General features: G+C 47.2%; 1 protein-coding gene and 1 non-coding gene across 2 annotated transcripts in view; one reads left to right on the top strand and one right to left on the bottom strand.

The window, feature by feature from the left end:
• The window catches only part of MAD1L1 (mitotic arrest deficient 1 like 1), a 215,911-nt gene that overhangs the window by 192,979 nt on the left and 1,160 nt on the right, over positions 1–21,772 (bottom strand). Inside the window, exons 2-9 of the mRNA XM_049788592.1 lie at positions 20,179–20,338; positions 14,955–15,095; positions 11,126–11,305; positions 8,813–8,937; positions 7,423–7,504; positions 4,951–5,081; positions 4,755–4,869; positions 577–638 (exon numbers count right to left, since the gene is read on the bottom strand). Of these exons, the coding sequence (XP_049644549.1) occupies positions 577–638; positions 4,755–4,869; positions 4,951–5,081; positions 7,423–7,504; positions 8,813–8,937; positions 11,126–11,305; positions 14,955–15,095; positions 20,179–20,328 (986 nt within the window). The 5' untranslated portion in view covers positions 20,329–20,338. The remainder of the gene's footprint in view (positions 1–576; positions 639–4,754; positions 4,870–4,950; positions 5,082–7,422; positions 7,505–8,812; positions 8,938–11,125; positions 11,306–14,954; positions 15,096–20,178; positions 20,339–21,772) is intronic.
• LOC126031781 (U6 spliceosomal RNA) lies at positions 6,415–6,521 on the top strand. Its single transcript, XR_007503610.1, has one exon. It is a non-coding gene; the product is annotated as a U6 spliceosomal RNA (small nuclear RNA).

Raw genomic sequence — 21,772 nt, 5'->3', positions numbered from 1 at the left:
TAGGGACAAGAATGTCCCACCTCTCTCTGAGCTCTCCTCTGACTGCAGCACACTTCTCCTATGCATGACTTGCCAAACCTTCACAAGTGGCAAAGGAAAGTGTCACATTCCCTTTGCAGGGTATTTGCCTTGCATACAAAAGGATAGTGGTTCGAATCCCGGCATCTCATATGGTTCTCCGAGCCTGCCAGAAGCGATTTCTGAGTGTAGAGCCAGGGGTAACCCCTGAGCACTGCTGAGTGTGACCCAAATACCAAAAACAAAAACAAAAAACATATAGCCCAGGGGCCAGAATGGTAGTATAACAGATAGAGCACTTGCATTGCATGCAGCAGACCCTGAGCTATGCAAGAGTGATCCCTGAATATAGAACAAAGAGTAAGTCCTGAGAGAAGAAATGACACCCTCCAAAGCAATTACTCTTCAGTTGCTCCAATTCAGAGTCCTTTAACAAGCCATGCAGGCAAATGTTCCAACTGCAGGTGAAGATGTGAAGGAGATAGGGCCCACTATGCATTCACAGTTGACAGCGTGTCACTGCCTGAAAGTGGGACACCTCGGTAGACCCTTGCCTACCTGATATTCAAGCCCATGGTCTGGTCCAGTCGTTCCCAGCTCTGCAGCTTTGCCAGCAGCCTCTGAAGAACAAGGCAGTTGAACCATTAGAACACTGATTCGTCCCTTCCTTCCCAGAACTGCAGGACCTCCCACTACCCTTCACACAAACCCATTGCCACACCTCCCAAACAACAAGAAAGAAAGAAAGAAAGAAAGAAAGAAAGAAAGAAAGAAAGAAAGAAAGAAAGAAAGAAAGAAAGAAAGAAAGAAAGAAAGAAAGAAAGAAAGAAAGAAAGAAAGAAAGAAAGAAAGAAAGAAAGAGGGAGGGAGGGAGGGAGGGAGGGAGGGAGGGAGGGAGGGAGGGAGGGAGGGAGGGAGGGAGGGAGGGAGGGGAGGGAGGGAGGGAGGGAGGAAGGAAGGAAGGAAGGAAGGAAGGAAGGAAGGAAGGAAGGAAGGAAGGAAGGAAGAATGAAAGAAAGAAAGAAAGAAAGAAAGAAAGAAAGAAAGAAAGAAAGAAAGAAAGAAAGAAAGAAAGAAAGAAAGAAAGAAAGAAAGAAAAAGAAAGAAAGAAAGAAAGAAAGAAAGAAAGAAAGAAAGAAAGAAAGAAAGAAAGAAAGAAAGAAAGAAAGAAAGAAAGAAAGAAAGAAAGAAAGATTACAACAAGAAAAGAAAGATAAGGTGGCAGAGGAGAGCAGAAAACCTCAGACAGTCCTCATCCTGTGCCCCTATAAGCAGGTATGGGGATCACCAGGGGCTCCACAAAAAGATCTAGGAAAGATGACTCCCTGGTGTAATGGCAGCAGGGACCAAGAGTCCTGGGGGTCAGAGGGAGTCAACCAATGTTACAAGAAGGTTTGCATGCATGCCCTATACTCACCCATAGCTCCCAAAGACCTTCAGCCTCACTTCCCTTCCAGAAGATAAACAATGTGTGGGCAAAACCTTCTCTGCCTGCCTTAGTTTAGCCTACTGTGACCTGGGCTCAGTGTCAAGCTCAGTCATGCACAACCTCAGCCATGGCCCTGCCCATGTCAGGCAGCAGACAGGTTAATGATCATCATTACAGCTGATGCTTAGAGAGCATTTACCATGTATCAGGCACTACTCAAACAAGGCACATAACTTCACTTAACCCACACAACTATACAAGGTAGGCAGTATTTTCCTGTGACTCCAGCCAGGATTTACTTGTAACTACCTGCAAGACCCGCCCTTTCCTGGGAGGTGTCTTGGGAAGGTTAGATAAGGCCTTTGAATGGAGGGATCAGAGGAATTTGCATTTACCTGGATGGGGATCTAAGGCTAAGGGAGAAGAGAGAATGCAGGGCTGAATGCTTAAATGGTTAGAAGACGCAAATGTTGGCTAGGGTGTGAATAAAGCTGATACTTCCTGAAGCCTGTCTGAGTGAGTCTGATTCCCGCTGCTCTCATGAACCTTGCTCTCATGAACCTTCAGACCCACCGGCTGAAGGGGGTTGCAGAGCCATGTGGCCTGGGATGGAGAGAAAGGCACCTCCATTTATCTACCACCATCCAAGCCCATCCTAAGGGCTGCTTTACTACATTTTCCCAACTGTACAGGTGAACAGAAGGGGCAAACAACTACTCAAGCCACACACCCAGCAAGCAGCTAGGGCAGGAATTGAAGTTGTGATCAATTTCAAATTACTCTGCCCAGAAACACAATTCAGCTCCAGTCATCTTTTCAGGCACACGCCCTACTGAGACAGCACACATGTTTTCTCACCCTACTGACACTCCAGGCTGGCAGCAAACCATCTTCTAGGCTCAGCTCACTGCCCAGGCAGACCCACAAAAGAGCTCAAGGATCCTACAGGACCTCAATGGTTCAGAGCTCTGCAAGGGGAACAAGAGTTTCCCAACCAGTAGTGCCATTTGGTGGCCAGAGCCCCAAGATATTACAAGGGGCCATATTCACATTACAAGGTGAAAACTGCTTGAATAGGGGGAGGGATACTATTGGATGCTCTATTTGACACTGTTCCCAAACAACTGGTAAATGGAACCCCTATAAGGCTATTTGTTCCAGGAATTCTACTTGAGCACAAAGAAGGGTGCCATCTTCCCTACTTAGTGATTCCTAATTGGGCTTAACCTTGGGCCAACCTTCCTCCCTCACAGAGAGCTCTAGTTAAAGGAGATAAACTACTGCTCAAGGGGTACTCCTAAGCCCCATTATTCATGCTAAGTTTCTATGGAGGGCCTTACCTACCCCCACTCCCAGCCTATGTCCTGTTAATCTTCAATTCCTCTTTTGGTCCTATATAAGCATTGTTATAAGAGAATAAACTCTCTTGATCATCAGCCTGAGACCCTTTTCTTGCCCAGTCATGAGTTGGGGGGACTGTCCTTCGTCCCCGAATGCACTGGAAGGAGGTACTTGACCCTTGTCGGCTGACAGGGTCAACACAGGATATAGCAGGAGACCAGTAAGATGGGGAAAAAACAGAAAGGGGGTTCCCCTTCCAGTTTGGAAGGGGGCCATAATCAGAAAAAAGTTGAAAAACACTCTATGGGCCTAAGCAGTGGCACAAGTAGTAGGGTGTCTGCCTTGCACGCGCTAACCTAGGACGGACCACAGTTCAATCCCCTGGCATCCCATATGGTCCCCTAAGCCAGGAGTGATTTCTAAGCACATATCCAGGAGTAACCCCTGAGCGTCAATGGGTGTGGCCTAAAAATCAAACAAAACAAAAAAAAAATACTCTCAAGAGTCGTCCTTGCCTTTTTCCCCTGACTCCAGGCCTTCCCTGGGTGCCAGCTCAGATGGCCAGAAGTGGGTTCAGGTGGACTCTTAGTGGTCCTCAGGCTTCCCCCCTCCCTCCGTACTCCAGGGGGGAGGTGCATGGGGAGGAGGGCGGCAGACATCTGGCTTCCGGTTTCCTCCTTGATTCTGGAGACCAGCTCTTGCCAGGTATAGGGTTTGGGGAGGTACCATACCGGAGCCCTTCTCCCTGGCCTGGGGAGTGCTGGGAGGCTTGGCAGGCCCCCAGCCATCCTTGTCTTTTTCCCCTGACTCCAGGCCTTCCCTGGGTGCCAGCTCAGATGGCCAGAAGTGGGTTCAGGTGGACTCTTAGTGGTCCTCAGGCTTCCCCCCTACCTCTCCCTACACTAATGGGAATGCACTTTGGGAGGAGGGTGGGCCGTTCTAGCACTGGTTTATGTTGGGACAGTCACTGGAATTTTTTCTCCTTGTTTTCCTATTGATAGTATTGTATGCATATATTTTATATATCCATAATATCTATCTTGTATTGTGACCTTGATATTGCCCTACAAATCTCATTTCTAATATTTTACTGCCTCAGTCCCAACCCTTATTTCCCCCCATCTTCCCATGTAGGTGCAGCTCATGACATGAAGCTCACCACATAGAGTGATAAGTGCAGTCAGAGAAATAACTACACTGAAAACTATCATAACAATGTGAATGAATGAGGGAAAAAGAAAGCCTGTCTCAAGTACAGGTGTGGATGGGGTGGGGAGTAGGTAGATCCTGGAAATTGGTGGTGGGAGTCCTGCACTGGTGAAGGGGGGTGTTCTTTAGATGACTGTAATCATACAACTACAATTATATTTGTAATCACGGTATTAAAATAAAGATAATTATAAAAAAAAAAAAGATCATTGCAAGGGAACCATAGAGTCCCCACTCAGGACAATGAATGAATAGCTCTGAGCTTTGCTTCTACCCTCCTGGCACGTAGGAAACATGAGTAGTACACACTGGTCAGTGCCAGATGAAGCACAAGGTAAGGGAGAACATGGAAAACAAAATGCCATGTGGACACAGAACACCATGCAGACACAGAACATTATTCTCGACAGACACAAAATGCCATACAGATGGCAGAGATCCTGGGCAGAAGACTTGACCTGACATGGACTCCTCCTCCCTTGTCAATGCTGCATTCCCACACACTACTGACTCACTACACACACACACACACACACACACACACATCTCTGTGTGAGTAGTCCCACCCCTACCCACCCTGAAAACCTGAAGTCTTCCTACCACAGACCAGCTGATCAGCTTCCCTCACTCCTTATCATTTGGGAATAAGGACACCCATCTTTGCTCAGTTTGTTACTTCCCATAGTTCACAGGACTAAAACAAGACTAGACAGATGGTGGCCAGGCCAGACGAACAGCTTAGCCAGATCACCCTCACCTCCTTTTCCAGCTCCAGATCAACCAGGTTCTCCTGCATCTTCTCCTGTCGCCCCAGCCTCCGCTGTAGCCCTTCTACTTCCTCCCGAAGTAGTCCGTTGGTCTCTCGTGTCTCCCTGGAGGCCATAAGTCAGTCACTCAGAGAGTCCTATATCCTAGAGACAGTTCACAAACAGGAGGCCCCATGCCCCACTCACCGCAGGTATGCATTTTCCTCCCTCAGCTGCTTCAGCTCCCGCTCCATCTTGGGCAGCCGCACCAGCTCTGACTTCATGGTCTTCACTATTGCAGCATCTTGTTCCTGCAGGGTCAGCTTCTGCTCCAAGTCCTACATCAGGCAGGGGGAGAAAGATCAAGTGTCAACAAATGCTCCCAGAGGAGCCTTGGTCAGCAGCTGACCAAGGCACACACCCCTTTCTTGGGGAAGCCTGCCTGGCTGACCAGGCTGGTGTGGCACTGTGCTGTACCTGCAGTTTATGCTGACAGGGAAGCCCCTCTGTCCCATACTGCCTGGGTTACCCTCAGGCCACAGTGCCACCTGGGAACAGGACACAGCATTTCAGAGTGAGAATATGTAGCAATGCTCATTGAAATAACCCACTCCTCCCCTGCCAGATGTACGTGTGGCTTGCAGCACTATTCACAATAGCCAGAATCTGGAAACAACCCAAATGCCCAAGAACAGATGAGTGGATAAGAAATGAAACTGGTACATCTACACAATGGAATACTATGCAGCTGTTAGGAAAACTTAGGTCATGAAATCTACTTTATACATAGACAAATAGAGTATCATGATGAGTAAAATGAGTCAAAAGGTGAGGGACAAAGAATGATCGCGGGGCCAGAGAAATAGCACAGCAGTGTTTGCCTTGCAATTAGCCAATCTAGGACCTAAGGTGGTTGGTTCAAATCCCGGTGTCCCATATGGTCCCCCGTGCCTGTAAGGAGCTATTTCTGAGCAGATAGCCAGGAGTAACCCCTGAGCACTACCAGGTGTGGCCCAAAAACCAAAAAAAAAAAAAAAGGGCCCAGAGAGATAGCACAACAGCATTTGCCTTGCAAGCAGCCGATCCAGGACTAAAGGTGGTTGGTTCGAATCCCAGTGTCCCGTATGGTCCCCCGTGCCTGCCAGAGCTATTTCTGAGCAGACAGCCAGGAGTAACCCCTGAGCATCACCGGGTGTGGCCCAAAAACCAAAAAAAAAAAAAAAAAAAAAAAAAAAAAAAGAATGAGCGCACTCATTTGCGGAATATTAAAAAAAATAGCACGAGAGGGGCTGGTGAGATAGCACAGCGGTAAGGTGTTTGCCTTGCACACTGCTGACCCAGGATGGACCTGGGTTTGATTCCTGAAATCCTATATGGCCCCCCAAGCCTGCCAGGAGGACCTGAGCACAGGAGGTTCTGAGCACAGAACCAGGAGTAACCCCTGAGCATCACCAGGTGTGGCCCAAATACCAAAAAAAAAAAAAAAAAAAAAAAAAAAGCATGAGAATAATACCCAAAGACAATAGAAATGAGGGCCAAAAGGAACTGGCCCAAGGTGAGAAGTTTGCTGAGAGGGGTTGGAGATAGGAGTGAGGCACACATGGGAACTCAATAATGCAGACAAAGACCACTATGACAATGATAGTTGAAAATGGGCAAGAACTGGGTGCTATGCTCACCTTGGCAGCACATATACTAAAATGGGAGCAATACAGAGTAGATTAACATGCCCCCTGAACAAGGATGACACACAAATTTGTGAGGCATTCCATAGTTTTCTTTTTTTGATGTTTCAGAAGAGTAATTACAGGGGCAAGAGCAGTGGCGCAAGCAGTAAGGCGTCTGCCTTGCCCGCACTAGTCTGGGACAGACCATAGTTCAATCCCCTGTGGTCTCACAACCCAGGAGCAATTTCTGAGCCCATAACCAGAAGTAACCCCTGAGTGTCACCAGGTGTGGCCCAAAAAAAAAAAAAGAGTAATTACAGCTTGGTTTGATATTTGTATTGTTTCTATCATTAATAAAGTTATGGCTTCTTATTGGATGATAAAAAAAGAACTGGGTGCTGAAAGAAAGTAAAATGATATAAAATATCCTTTCAATAACAAATTATGGTGCCTAAAAGGAAAAATAGCGGTGGGAGGGAGGGGAATAGAGGCATACTGGAGAAGAGTGGGAACTGGGAAAGAAACTAGGGACATTGGTATGAAGAAATGTACACTGGTAAAGTGATGGGTGTTGGAATACTGTATGACTGAAACTCAACCATCAACAACTTTTTTTAACTATATCTTGCAATGATTCTGTTTTATAAAAAAAAGTGTGCTTATGGTTCTAATAACATATGTGGGACTCCTGTCTTCTCTGTAGTGAGGACAGACTTCTATACTATCTAGTCCCTTTGGGACACAATGAGAGACAGCTGGCAGCCATTAGTGACAAGTCACAAAACAGGCTAAGAATATAAAAACAGGACCAAGTCAGTCACTGAACACTAATGGGGCTCATCTTTGTGCCAGGTACGGGGTCACCAGAGGGGATCACTGACGCAGAAAACAGATGTGGTCTTCGCAGGAAAGAGCTTCAGTGCAGAATCACCAACAGTGGCAGGAGAGTAGACCCTACCACTGGGATGTCTAGCAGAAAAAGCCAGGGACTAGAAATGAGGGACTGACTTACCTTAATCTTCAACTCCTGGTCTGTCCTCACATCTTGGCTGGCCTGGAGTTCTTGAATCTTCTGATTAGCTTCCTGCCATTTTCTATTGCAAGAAAAGAACATTATATGCAGAAACAGTATGTGCTAAATACTCCCTCCCTTTGATGTTCTCAGTGTGGAAGGAACCCACACTTATTGCAGGAATACCAGGACCCTGGAAACTAGTCCTTCTAGTAGGTCCATAGCCCCAGCAATCCATCAGGACAGGGCAACTGTGGCAACCAGAGTTCCCAATTCCCCACACTGTTCCCAAGCAAGGCAAGCACCTTTACAACTGTACTATCACTCTGGCCCCAAGACCAGATTCTTTGAGAGTACTTCCAGGCTTCTACCCACATCTCTAGGCAAGTTCTTTTCAGATTTCTGAATTCTTACTTAGAATGTTCCCTCCAGGGCCAGAGAGATAATACAATGGTAGGGCATTTGCTTTGCACGCAGCCAACCCAGGATGGATGGTGGTTCAAATCCTGGCATCCCATATGGTCAACCGAGCCTGCCAGGAGCAATTTCTTCTTTTTATTTATTTTTGGTTTTTGGGTCACACCCGGCTTTGTTCAGGGATTACTCCTGGTTCTGTGCTCAGAAATAGCCCCTGGCAGGCACGGGAGACCATATGGAATGCCGGAATTCGAACCACTGTCCTTCTGCATGCAAGGCAAATGCCCTATGTCCGTGCTATCTCTCCAGCTCCCAGGAGCAATTTCTGAGAGCAGAGTCAGGGGAAACCCCTGAGTGCTGCCAGGTGTGACCCAAAAACCAAAACAAAATGAAACAAAACAAAACAAAACAAGCCACGAATGTTCCTTCCACAAGCAGCAACCTTTCCTCAAGCACAACCCTCCCCCCAGGAATGCCCTACACCACCTGTAATTAAACACATCTCCAAAAGCTCACTCTCTGAGAAGTCTAGTTCCTGGAGGGAGGACATGATGACACCTTCTTATCTCAATGCCTACAAACATTGTTCTACTCTCACACTTGCTGACCAACTCCAGGGACCACATGTGTCTGTCCTGACCCAGGAACACATAGGCTGGATTCTTTTTTTTTTTTTTTTGGGTCACACCCGGCAGCACTCAGGGGTTACTCCTGGTTCTACACTCAGAAATCGCTCCTGGCAGGCTCAGGGGACCATATGGGATGCTGGAATTTGAACCCCCATCCTCCCATATGCAAGGCAAACGCCTTACCCTCCATGCTATCTCTCTGGCCCCAGGCTGGATTCTTAGTAGGGTCTTACACATGCAGTTCAGCACATGCTCCAAGCAGGCATAAAGCCCACTAAATCCAAGGTGCCAAGGGTTAGAGTCTAAACACACTGAAGGGCCATGGCATCATCCTCCCCACTCACGTGTGCTGCAAGTCCAGCTGTTCCTTCAGCTCTTGCTTTTCTGACTCCAAGCGCTTCATCTGCATCTCCTGGTTCATCACACTCCACTGCATTTCTGAGAGCCGACCTTTAAGTGCACTGATGGTCTAGAACACAAGGCCCTTTAGTACACTAGTGGTCTAGAAAAGTGCACAGAATATCTAGAACAGAGAGCCCAAAGATCTGATATCCAAAGAAGATACCCTGCAGATCTGGGAATCTATCTTCTGGAATAAAGAGAAAGTACCTCCCAATTACACCCAAGGCTAACCCACCTATATTTAGTAGAACCTATTTAGTATTTAGCACAACCTGTCCCCCCAAGAAGTGACAGTATCACCCACTCTGGGAAACACTAGTCTAGATGTAAGAACTACTAAGTCCATTCATGATCCACCCCCCCAATTCACAGATGAAAGTGAGTGCTAGATGGTGATGATGGTACACCCTGGGCAGGGGACACAGCCATCTTTTCCTTCAGAATGGATTGGGGGGGGGGGGGGGCACACCTAATGGTGTTCAGAGGTTACTCCTGACTCTGCGCTCAGAAATTACTCCTGGCAGGCTCAGGGTACCTTGCACACCACTGACCTGGGTTCAATCACTGGTGCCACATATCGTCCCCTGAGCCCTGCCAATAGTGATTCTGAGCGCAGAGACAAGAATAAACCCTGAAATCAGCCAGGTGTGCCATTCATCCACTACATACCCTAAAAAACAAAGATACCTTCAGAGAGTGATGCATTCATTGAGCCAGGGTACCATGATAATAGCAGATAAAGGCTATGCTATACCTCTATACTGACCAGAGTGCTTCTCTGAAAAGGTGAAAGTGCAAACATTTGTGCTTGGTTCTCATCCTAGCTGGATACCACTTTTCCCACAATGAACCCTAGTGGGCACCTTCTTTGCATCATCTATGGGACAGGTCTTGTTGCAAAACCCCCCCCATTCCACTAAACTAGTATAGACTTATCCTCCTCCTGGGCCCCACAGCTTCCTCCAAGATCCCCAAGCAGCCAAAAAGGGAGCAGAGAAGAGCACAGAGCTTGTTTTGAGGCTGATCACGGCTCCTCTCCTGCCAACATCCACATCAGAAGACAGATGTCAGAACAACCTTAACATGCTCTCCAGCTCTGCCAAGGCAAAAATAACCTGGAGCCTGTTTCCGAAGATCTATCAAGTAGAGCAAACCAAGCAGAGAGAGAATACCAATGATCCCACGCTCCGCTCTTCCCTAGCAGCTTTCATCTCCCCTCTCAGCACTGTGATCTCAAGCAGCACAGCAAAGGGACAGGAAAGGTCAGTGGAGTCCAGGTTCCACCTGCATCAGTGCAGAACTATTTCCAAAATATATTCTCCCTCATTTGGCAGACAGTAAGACTCGAGATTCAGAGACTCTCAGAAGCTAACAGATGTGCTAATAATCAAAGATATGCAAATGAAGAGGCACCTATTTACATCTGCTGAAAAGAAAGAATACAAGTTCTTCCAAAAGATATCACTCTCCATGAAAGGACAGGCTGCAAATGAGCCTGGTCACCGCAGAATCAGTAGGAAGGCCAAAGACACACTGAAGACAGGGTGCCCACCTAAGGGTCTGCCCATATAAAACAATTCAGCAAGAGCAAAAAGGTTATCTGTGACATCTGCAGGTAGAGATACCAGGATATATAGATAGAAAAATATTTCTTTGGGACTAGAGAGATAGTATAACAGGTATGGTGCTTTCTTTACACACAGCCAACCTGGGTTCAGTCCCCAACATTCTATATGGTCCCTCCCTCTCAGCACTGCCAAAAATGATATACTTCAGTGCAGAGCCAGGAGTAACCCCTGAGCATCACCAGACATGGCCCCAAAATCAAAAAAGTAAAAATATATTTCTTTAACAAAATACAAACTAGTCAACCATTAACACTGTAATTTCAAAGACTAAATATTCAACTTGTTAAGTAAAAGCCAGAGAATGAAAACTTAATATTTTTATTGTGGCTGCACTCAAGAAAAAAAAAAAATCAAGAGGCTGAAGCAGTGGTGCAAGTGGTGGGACATCTGCCTTGCACATGTTAACCCAGGACGGACTGCAGTTCGAGGCGTCCCATATGGTCCCCCAAGCCAGGAGCGATTTCTGAGCACAGAGCCAGGAATAATCCCCTGAGCGTCACTGACTATGGCTAAAACCCAAACCCCATCCTCCCAAAAAAAAGAAAAATCAAGTCAGAGATAGAAGGTTTCATAGAAAACCTTTCCAGGACAAATGGGCCAGTGAGAGAAGAACTAGGCTCTCCTCACCTCATTTGCTTCGGCCAGGCCATCCTCTTTCTCCCGTAGCTTCTTGCTGGTAGCCTCCAGGTTCTGTTTACACAACTTGTTGCGCTCCAGCTGCTCCTTCATCTTCTCTTCCACCTCAGTTTCCCGCTCTTGGAGCTGCCGTATACGTGTCAGAAGTTCCTGGTTGCGGTCAACCTCACGCTGAAAAGAGGGTAAAACCTGTTAAGTGGAAATGGGAGCTCTCTACCCCATTCTGCCCTCCAAGCAAAGTGAGATTCAGAGAGGAACCAGCAACAAAGACACCAGCAGAACCACGACCAAAACCCAAGGGTCAAAGCAGTACCACAAATCTCAGACTGAGAGGCTGGGTCTGGATCTATTCCTCTAGGAGAGCACTCAGTAAGAATCACTCCGTCATTGGCCATCTGCTCACAGTGGCCATCTGTGCAAGGAGGAGGTGGAGCGTGGAAAATCTCAAATCCAGACCCGACCTTGGAGAAATGCCCAAGCATCTGCAGCACCAGCAGATTCCTCTGACTGCATACAGGCTGTCACTAACACAAACCTACTTACTCCCAGGGGCAGAAAACCAAGCAGGACTGAGCAGGGACTGGTGGTGGGAGCATGAGCCTGCAAACAGAATGGCACACGCATGCACACGCGCACACACACGCGCACACACACACACCACAAATATAGCTGTGAGAAGGCACATGGTGGTGGGAGCATGAGCCTACAAACAGAATGGCTGACACACACACACACACATACACCACAAATGTAGCCTGTGAGAAGCCACCCAGTGTAGGCCCAGGGAGAATGTGGCTAGTGTGGAGAAGTGACAGAGCTAAGATTTCTCCATTTAACCCCTGGGTTCATTCCCAAATCTGCCAGGTTATCCCTCAGGAGGCAAAGGAGGAGACTACAAATGGGACCACCATAAAATAGGACCAAGAGTCCTGAGGCAGAGGTAGCAAATCCTTCAAATCATGTCCCCTCTCTCTGTGGCTTGATCAGGAAGCTAGGCCACAGAAACTCCCTCTAAGGATGGTCAGTACTCCCAGGGTTTGTTTCACTCAGAGCAAATGTTAGTACCAGGACTCTCCCACCCCACACAGAGAATCACAAGCACAGAGAATCACAGCTTCCTTGATATAAGCTGAGCCAGGGCTCTAAGGATAAGGAACTCTAAGGAGAGTCTCCAAACAGTCAGGAAACCATTCAGCCAGGACCCCTGCCACATAACAGGGATCAGAAAGCAAGGCCAGTTCAGTCAGAGAGGGGAGTGGCAACTCTAGGATGCCTGCCCCAAGACTCCTATGTATCACTCTCCAACAGGTGTGAAGGAGGGAGAACAGAATCCCTCACCAATCTGTCCTCCTCACCCTGTGCAAAACACTAGTGCCTGAAAAACCATTATGGATGCCCAACAAAACAACCATTTGAAAAATCACCAATGTAGGGCCCGGAGAGATAGCACAGCGGTGTTTGCCTTGCAAGCAGCCGATCCAGGACCAAAGGTGGTTGGTTCGAATCCCGGTGTCCCATATGGTCCCCCGTGCCTGCCAGGAGCTATTTCTGAGCAGACAGCCAGGAGTAACCCCTGAGCACCGCTGGGTGTGGCCCAAAAACCAAAAAAAAAAAGAAAAATCACCAATGTAGATGGTTCTGAGCTATATCCTACTGTCAATGTGAAGGAATGGCAAGTGGAAGCTCAGCGAGGGGCCCCAGCTGTTAGTCCTCCACCTCTAGATTCTCTGAATAAAAAGAATTAACATCAATCCCAACATGTTTAAAGGAATTGTGAGGCCCAGTGAGGACACTGGCTATCCAGGACAGACTCATGTCCAGGACGTACCACATCTTGTCCGTGCATGGGTGCCAGGACAGAAGAACCAACTCAATTCCCAGGAAAAAATATTCCACTACCGATTCCCCACCCTTAAAATCTTAGTAAAATGCACTGTAATAATAACAATACTTTGCACCAAAGTAGTGGCGTGGCAAAAACACCATGCCTCACATGTAAGGTCCTGAGCTCATGAAACACAGACACAGACACACACACAGACACACAGACACACACACACACACACACACACACACACACACAGAGACACACACACACACACTCTGAAGTTAGTAGTCAAATTACTTTTTTTGTTTTTGTTTTTGGGCCACACCCGGCAGTGCTCAGGGGTTATTCCTGGCTATCTGCTCAGAAATAGCTCCCAGCAGGCACAGGGGACCATATGGGATACCAAGATTCGAACCAACCACCTTATGTCCTGGGTCAGCTGCTTGCAAGGCAAACGCCACTGTGCTATCTCTCCAGCCCCAGTAGTCATATTTCATGACCTCTCCTTCCCCAGCCCTTATTCTCTCTCTCTCTCTCTGAATTTTTTTTAAAAGATTCTTTTATTTTGTTTTTATTGAGTCACACCCGGAAGCACTCAGGCAGGCTTGAAGGACCTGGCAGGCTGTCCCCCTGGCAGGCTCGGGGGACCATATGGGATGCCGGGATTCGAACCACCGTCCTTCTTCGTGAAAGGCAAACACCTTACCTCCATGCTATCTCTCTGGCCCCCTCTCTCTCTGATTTTAATAGTCATATTTCATTACCTTGCCCTCCCCATCCCTTCCCCTAGCTCTTCCAGAAATATCCCTCCTAGAAGGAGGCAAGACATCACAGAGATCCCCACCTCCCAGGAAAATAGCCCAAGAGCAGAAGCAGGGCCAATGCCTCAGCAGCAGCATGTCTCTGGGCCAGCTGAGTGCCACATCAGAAGTTTACAAACTAGGTTCAAGCATATTCAATTCGCATTACACCTTCTGAAACATTAGTTATTTTTAACAAGAACTAGGAAAGCATGCAAATATGCCACATAAGGCCAGAGCAGGGCCAGACATCTATCCGTGGGGAAAACACAGAGGCCAGAAACATGCTGACCAGAGATCTGCTCAACTCTTGGCAGCTTATTTCCATATCTGAGCAGCACTGACTGAGAAAGCTTGCAAAGTCTCCCTTTATCAAAGCAAAGGGAAAATTGACGACTGAGCACGTTTCTGGGGCTCAGCTTCCTTCGCTTGAGACAAGACAATGTAAAGCAGACTCCAAACCTGGGGCTCTTTGTTCTCAGGTGCTATAACCATTTTCCAGCAATATCTAGTCTAGATCAAAGTAGTGACTTTTTTTTTTTTTTTTTTTTTTTGGTTTTTGGGCCACATCCGGTGATGCTCAGGAGTTACTCCTGGCTATGTGCTCAGAAGTCACTCCTGGCTTGGGGGAACCATATTGGACACTGGGGGATCGAACCGCGGTCCGTCCTTGGCTACCGCTGGCAAGGCACACACCTTACCTCTAGTGCCACCATGCCGGCCCCAGTAGTGACTTTCTAAGCTCACCATTACCACACTTCCTAATATTTCTGTTGAATCCAGAATCCAATTCTTTCAAAGGGGGAAACCAAAAGGCCCAGCAGAGAGGAAAATCTGTCAGCTGTCCTCAACAACATCAAGCACAGTTGAAATCTGTGGCCTAAAAGATACCAGGCATGGGATCGGAGTGATAGCACAGCGGTAGGACATTTGCCTTGCATGTGGCTGACCCAGGACAAACCTGGGTTCGATCCCCGGTATCCCATATGGTCCCCCAAGTCAGAAACAATTTTTGAGCACATAGCCAGAAGTAACCCCTGAGCACTTTGGCCCAAAAACAAACAAACAAACAAAACCCTAAAAGACACCAAGCCATGTGGCCCTGGTACAGGGGGAGAATCCAATGATCTCTGTAGATAGGCACCATGTCTATGATTCTCATCTCCAAAGAGTTCTATCTTCCAGAACTCACCTCATAGCTCCTGGCACTGGTGCTGGCCGCCCGCTCCAACTCTACACGGGCCCGTTTATGGCTCAGCTCCATCTGCATCTTCTCCCGCTCCACTTGGATGAGGTGTGACTTGGATCGGATCTGCTCTGCTCGGTCTTCCAGCTAATAAGGCCACACCCAAAGGAAAAGAGAATCTTCAGTAGTTATGCCCAACAAGTGAATGACTCATACAACAGTCACTGAGGAGTTGATCCTAACAAGGCTCAGGCACAGTCTTCAGGTGGAAGCAATGGCACTGTGTTTCTAGCTGGGAAATGAGTGTGGAGAGGTAGCAAGTAGAGAAGACAATACAAAGCAAGCAAGAAGAGAAGGGGCCAGAGCAGATAGTACACCGAGAAGAACACTTGCCTTGCACACAGTCAAACGGGGTTCAATCCCCAATATCATATATAGTGCCCCAAGTTCACCAGAAGTGATTCCTAAGTACAGAGCCAGGAGTAACCCCTGAGCATAGCCAAGTGTGGCTCAAAAACAAAAACAAAAAAGGCAAAAAACTAGGAGAGGTGCCGGAGCAATAGCACAGTAGTAGGGCGTTTGCCTTGCATGCGACTGATCCAGGATGGACCTCGGTTCATCCCCCAAGACAGGAGCGATTTCTGAGTGCATAGACAGGAGTAACCCCTGAGCGTCAGCAGGTGTGACCCCCCCCAAAAAAAAAGGAGAGATAGTACAGCATGTAAGGCACTTGCCTTACACAGTCAACCTAGGTTTGATCCCCAGAACCACTTAGAAATGATCTTGAGGGGCCAGAGCCGTGGCACAACGGTAGGCATTTGTCTTGCACATGACTGACCTAGGACGAACTGTGGTTCGATCCCATGGCATCCCATATGGTCCCCCACGCCAGGAGCGATTTCTGAGTGCATAGCCAGAAGTAACTCCTGAGCGTCACTGAGTGTGACCCAAAAACCAAACCTCCCCCTCACCCAAGAAAAAGAAAAAAAAAGTGATCTTGGGGCCAGAGAGATAGCTTGAAGGTAAGGCATTTGCCTTTCATGCAGGACAGTGGTTCGAATCCTGGCATCCCATATTGTCCCCTGTGCCTGCCAGAGGATATTTCTGAGCATAGAGCCAGGAGTAATCCCTGAGCGTTGCCAGGTGTGACCCAAAAATAAACAAACAAAAAAAAAGTGATCTTGCTAGAAGTGATCTCTGAGCAGATACAGAAGTATGCCTGGGGCCCGGAGAGATAACACAGCAGCGTTTGCCTTGCAAGCAGCCGATCCAGGACCAAAGGTGGTTGGTTCGAATCCCGGTGTCCCATATGGTCCCCGTGCCTGCCAGGAGCTATTTCTGAGCTTCTAAGCAGACAGCCAGGAGTAACCCTGAGCACCGCCGGGTGTGGCCCAAAAACCAAAAAAAAAAAAAAAAAAAGAAGAAGAAGTATGTCTTGAGCACAACCAAGTGCAGCCCAATACCAATAAAACAAAATTGATATGTGTCAACACTTTCAAACTTAACTAAAAACCTACAAACAAAGGAGCAGGCAGAAAAAAAAAAAAAAGAATTGAGCAAGAAACACACAGACTTCATTTTTTAGGGGAGGTAAATGTTTTGGGTGGGCAGTTTGGATTTTGAGCCATTCTCAGCAATGATCATGGTTTACTTCTGATTCTGTGCTCACAAGACCACTGGCAGAGTTCGGCAGATCATATAGAGTTCCGGGGATCAAATCCAGATTGGCAAGCATGCCCCAAGAAACACAGATTTCTACCTGCCGATCTCCATGTTTTCCGAGCCTGCACTTGTCTTTTTGGATATCATTTGGTAGGAAATAGAAAGAACCACTAACTGAAGTCACAGCACAAGACAAGGCAGCCCAAGGTGGAGGTAAGTCTGCAGCTGCATGAATAATAAGCTCACTCTGCTATTCTCCTTTACTGATCCACTAGGGAGACCATAACAACACAGATTCTACAGTTTTGACAGATTTAGGTCAAAAGTTTCCAGACATTTGCACCAACGAATCATAAAACTTTTTCAGACTAAAATCAGAATTCCTCAGGCTAGGAATGTAGCTCTGTAGCAAAGCTTTTGTCTTGCATATGTAAGGCACTGGGTTCAATCCCTGGCCCAGCAAAAAAGATTTTTTAAATAAATGGCAAACTTATTTTGCCACTAAGAAAGAATTTTTAAAAAATAAGAAAGTTGGGCCCAGAGAGATAGCACAGCGGCGTTTGCCTTGCAAGCAGCCGATCCAGGACCAAAGGTGGCTGGTTCGAATCCCGGTGTCCCATATGGTCCCCCGTGCCTGCCAGGAGCTATTTCTGAGCAGACAGCCAGGAGTAACCCCTGAGCATCGCTGGGTGTGCCCAAAAACCAAAAAAAAAAAAAAAAGTTCGGGGCCGGAGAGATAGCATGGAGGTAAGGCAGTTTGCCTTCCATGCAGAAGGAACGTGGTTCGAATCCCGGCATCCTATATGGTCCCCTGTGCCTGCCAGCGGCTATTTCTGAGCATAGAACCAGGAGTAACCCCTGAGTGCTGCCAGGTATGACCCAAAAACCAAAAATAAATAAATAAATAAAATAAGAAAGTTCTACTCTTACTACTACCATTTCAAAAAGTACTTTAACAACAAAAATAAAACTGGGCCGGGCCCGGAGAGAGCACAATGGCGTTTGCCTTGCAAGCAGCCGATCCAGGACCAAAGGTGGTTGGTTCAAATCCCGGTGTCCCATATGGTCCCCCGTGCCTGCCAGGAGCTATTTCTGAGCAGACAGCCAGGAGTAACCCCTGAGCACCACTGGGTGTGGCCTAAAAACCAAAAAAAAAAAAAAAACTGGGCCAACGAGCCGGATAGATAGCACAGCAATAGAGCGTTTGCCTTAGATGCAGAAGGATGGTGGTTCGAATCCCAGCATCCCATATGATCCCCCGAGCCTGCCAGGAGCGATTTCTGAGTGTAGAGCCAGAAGTAACCCCTGAGCACTGCCCAGTGTGACCAAAAAAAAAAAAAAAAATCTGGGCTGGAGAGACAATACAATGAGTACGGTGTTTGCATTGTACAAAGCCAACCCAGTTCCGATCCCCAGCACCACATATGGTCCCAAGCACAACCAGGAGTGACCCCTGAGCAGAGCTAGGAATAAGCCCTAAGCACCATCAGGCAAAGGGAAATAAATAGCTATATGTATACATATGCACAAATGACTTAATTTCAGAAAGGCCAGTCATTGCCACAAAGAGAGCTATAAGAACTTATCACAAGAGGCCGATGAAATAGCACAGAGGTGGGGCATTTGCCTTGCATGCAGAAGGAGGGTGGTACAAATCCCAGCATCCTGGTCCCCTGAGCCTGCCAGGGGCGATTTCTGAGCGTAGAGCCAGGAGTAATCCCTGAGCACCGCTGGGTGTGACTGAAAAACCAAAAACCAAAAAAAAAAGAACGTATTACAAAGCGCAGAGCCAGGAGTAAACCCCGAGCATCACCAGGTTGACCCAAAAAACAAACAAAAAAAAATTAAAAAATTTAAATAAAAACATTAGTATCCATGGCCACAATTCTCAGACATACCATAGAGTCCACACAGTCAACTAACCAGAAAAGAATGGAAGCAAACAAACATATCTCGGGCTGGAACCATATAGCTGGTAAGGTGATTGCCTTGCATGCAGCTGACCTACGTTTGATCTCTGGCATTATTACTAAGAGTAATGCAATTATTCATGGGAATCAGAGAGATAGCACAGCAGGTAGGGTGTTTAACATTTGACTTCCATGCGGCCAACCCAAATTCAATCCCTGGCATCATCTGTAATCCCCAAACCTGCCAGGAATAAATTTTGAGCGCCACTGGATGTGGACCAACAATTAAAAAAAAAAAAAAAGAAGTAGGGCCAGAGCAATAGCACAGTGGTTAGCGCTTTTTGCCACACAGCCAATGTAGTTTCAATCCCCAGCATCCCATATGGTCCCCTGAACCTGCCAATAGTGATTCCTCAGTGCAGAGTCAGAAAGTAAGTCCTAAGCACTGCCAGGAGTGACGCAAAAACAAAAATAAAACAAACATGGGGCTGGAGAGATAGCATGGAGGTAAGGCGTTTGCCTTTCATGCAGGAGGTCATCGGTTCGAATCTCAGCGTCCCATATGGTCCCCCGTGCCTGCCAGGAGCAATTTCTGAGCATGAAGCCAGGAGTAACCCCTGAGCACTGCCGGGTGTGACCCAAAAATTACCAAAAAAAAAAATAAAAATAAAACAAAAAAGAGTTATGTAATTGTTTAGCACACAAATGTACATAAACACCAGATTGTACAGTACCAAATGGCTCATTTCAGGATACCACTGGCCAATCTAACTTAAGACACTGGCAGAATGGCCTAAGCAACACAAGCAGAATTGACAAGATCTAGCTTGTCTATCCTATCCCCCAGGAAACTGGGGGAAGAGACCTCAGTATACTGTTTGCATACAGGAGGTTCAGATTTCATCCCCAGCAACATGCAGTACCCAGAGTACCCCCACATAGAGTTGAGCATAGCTCATTACATAGGCAAATATGGCCCAAAAATTGAAGAAGAAAAAAAAGAAAAGGCAGAAAGCAAGCAGAGAAGCTAGAGAAGCAGAGAAGCAATCTAAGTATAGAGCAGCAAGGGCTATATCTTCAGACACCACATCTTTCTACTTTGCAGATCCAGTGAGGCAAATCCAGAACTGTGAGCTTATTCATGAGAGTGTAATACTGAGCACAGGACCTGATCTAAAGATACTGATAAGTTAGACTTTTAAGCCAGGACAGTTCAGGATAAGACAACTACCTCCAACCTTTTTATCAACACTCTGAATACTTACCTTGGAAATCTTGGGGATCAACCAGTTGATCTCTAGGCTGACATAACATGACCTGCCTACACCTCTTGGAATTTGACACATCCCTACGTAAGGGGAGTGCTCTGTTCAAACACCTGAACTCACCTGAACAGATCCTACTTGAGGATTGCTATTTCTTTTATTTATTTATTTATTTTTGGTTTTTCGGGCCACACCCGTTTGATGCTCAGGGGTTACTCCTGGCTAAGCGCTCAGAAATTTGCCCCTGGCTTGGGGGGACCATATGAGATGCCGGGGGATCGAACCGCGGTCCTTCCTTAGCTAGCGCTTGCAAGGCAAACACCTTACCTCTAGCACCACCTCACCGGCCCCGAGAGCTGCTATTTCAACTAGAGGTCAGTATAAGGAACTCACCTGCATGCTCTGCTGGTACTGCATCTGAAGGGAACCTTGGGCAGAGCTGGGGGGCTCAAGTCCAGATCCTCCCTCCACTCGCTGAGAAATGAAGCTGTTCAAAGATCTCAGAGTTGACAGGACAGTGGTATTTTCCCCCAGGTCTTCCATGGTCACTGACCTTGTGGAGGAAGACAGGGCAGGAGACAAAGAGTCCTTTTATATGTCATCGATTCTGCCACTCTCCCAATGCTCTCTCAGAGTCTCTAAAAGCATTAGTGTCCAAGCCTGAAGAGATAGCAGAGCAGTAGGCCATTTGCCTTGCATACAGCCACCCCAGGACCAACAGTGATTCGATTCCGGTATGCCATTTGGTCTCATGAGCCTGCCAGGAACAATTTCTGAGCACAGAGCCAGGAGTAACCCCTGAGCATTGCCAGGTGTGACTCAAAACCCAAAAAAATAAATAATTAAAATAAAAACATTAGTGTCCATAGCCACAATCCTCAGAGATACCATGGAGCTCACACAACCAACTTATCAGGAAAGAATGGAAGCAAACAAACACATCTGGGACTGGAGCCATATTACAGCTGGTAAGGCAATTGCCTTGCATGCAGCTGACCTGGGTTTGATCTTGGCATTCCATATGGTCCCCTGAGCACTGCCAGGAATGATTCCTGGTTTGCAGTCAGGAGTAACCCCTGAGTACAGCCGGGTATGGCAAAATATAAATAAATAAAAACAACACCTGCCACCAAGTTACACTGGTACTTATATTTACCTGAATAGTCAGTCAGAGGTGCACCACAGGCACTGCCACATGACCACTCACAAGAAATCTAGCTGACAACAGTGGCAGCAGCCTCAGAACCACGCTTCCTCCAGTGTGTTAACAAAGCCACTAATATATGCTACCATCTTTAACAAGGTTTCCAAAAAAGGTATCTAGTATTGACTAAACACCAAAACAGAGACTTTGTTTCCTCATCTGGCAACTGAAAGACCATGACATCCACTTTGCAAAATTGCTGGATGACAGTGTCCAGAAGAACCTTAAAAACTGATTGTACTGGCCCGGAGAGATAGCACAGCGGTGTTTGCCTTGCAAGCAGCCGATCTAGGACCAAAGGTGGTTGGTTCGAATCCCGGTGTCCCATATGGTCCCCCGTGCCTTCCAGGAGCTATTTCTGAGCAGAGAGCCAGGAGTAACCCCTGAGCATCGCCGGGTGTGGCCAAAAAACAAAACAAAACAAAAAAAACAAACAAAAAAAAAACTGATTGTACAATGGGCCCAGAGAGATAGCACAGTGGTGTTTACCTTGCAAGCAGCCGATCCAGGACCTAAGGTGGTTGGTTCGAATCCCGGTGTCCCATATGGTCCCCCGTGCCTGCCAGGAGCTATTTCTGAGCAGACAGCCAGGAGTAACCCCTGAGCACCGCCAGGTGTGGCCCAAAAACCAAAAAAAAAAAAAAAAAAAATTGTACAAAGTGGGTCTGCCACAAAGATGGACAGAATGAGTCTGTGACTCTGCTTGTGATTTTTGTTTGTTTGGTTGGTTGGTTGGTTGGTTGGTTTGGGGCATCGCTCGCGGGTTACTCCTCCTGGCTCTGC

The sequence above is a fragment of the Suncus etruscus genome, chromosome 15 (genome assembly GCF_024139225.1).
Source record: "Suncus etruscus isolate mSunEtr1 chromosome 15, mSunEtr1.pri.cur, whole genome shotgun sequence".
NCBI lineage: Eukaryota > Metazoa > Chordata > Mammalia > Eulipotyphla > Soricidae > Suncus > Suncus etruscus.
The sequence above is the reverse complement of the archived record's forward strand: the minus strand, read 5'-3'. Positions and strand labels throughout refer to the sequence as shown.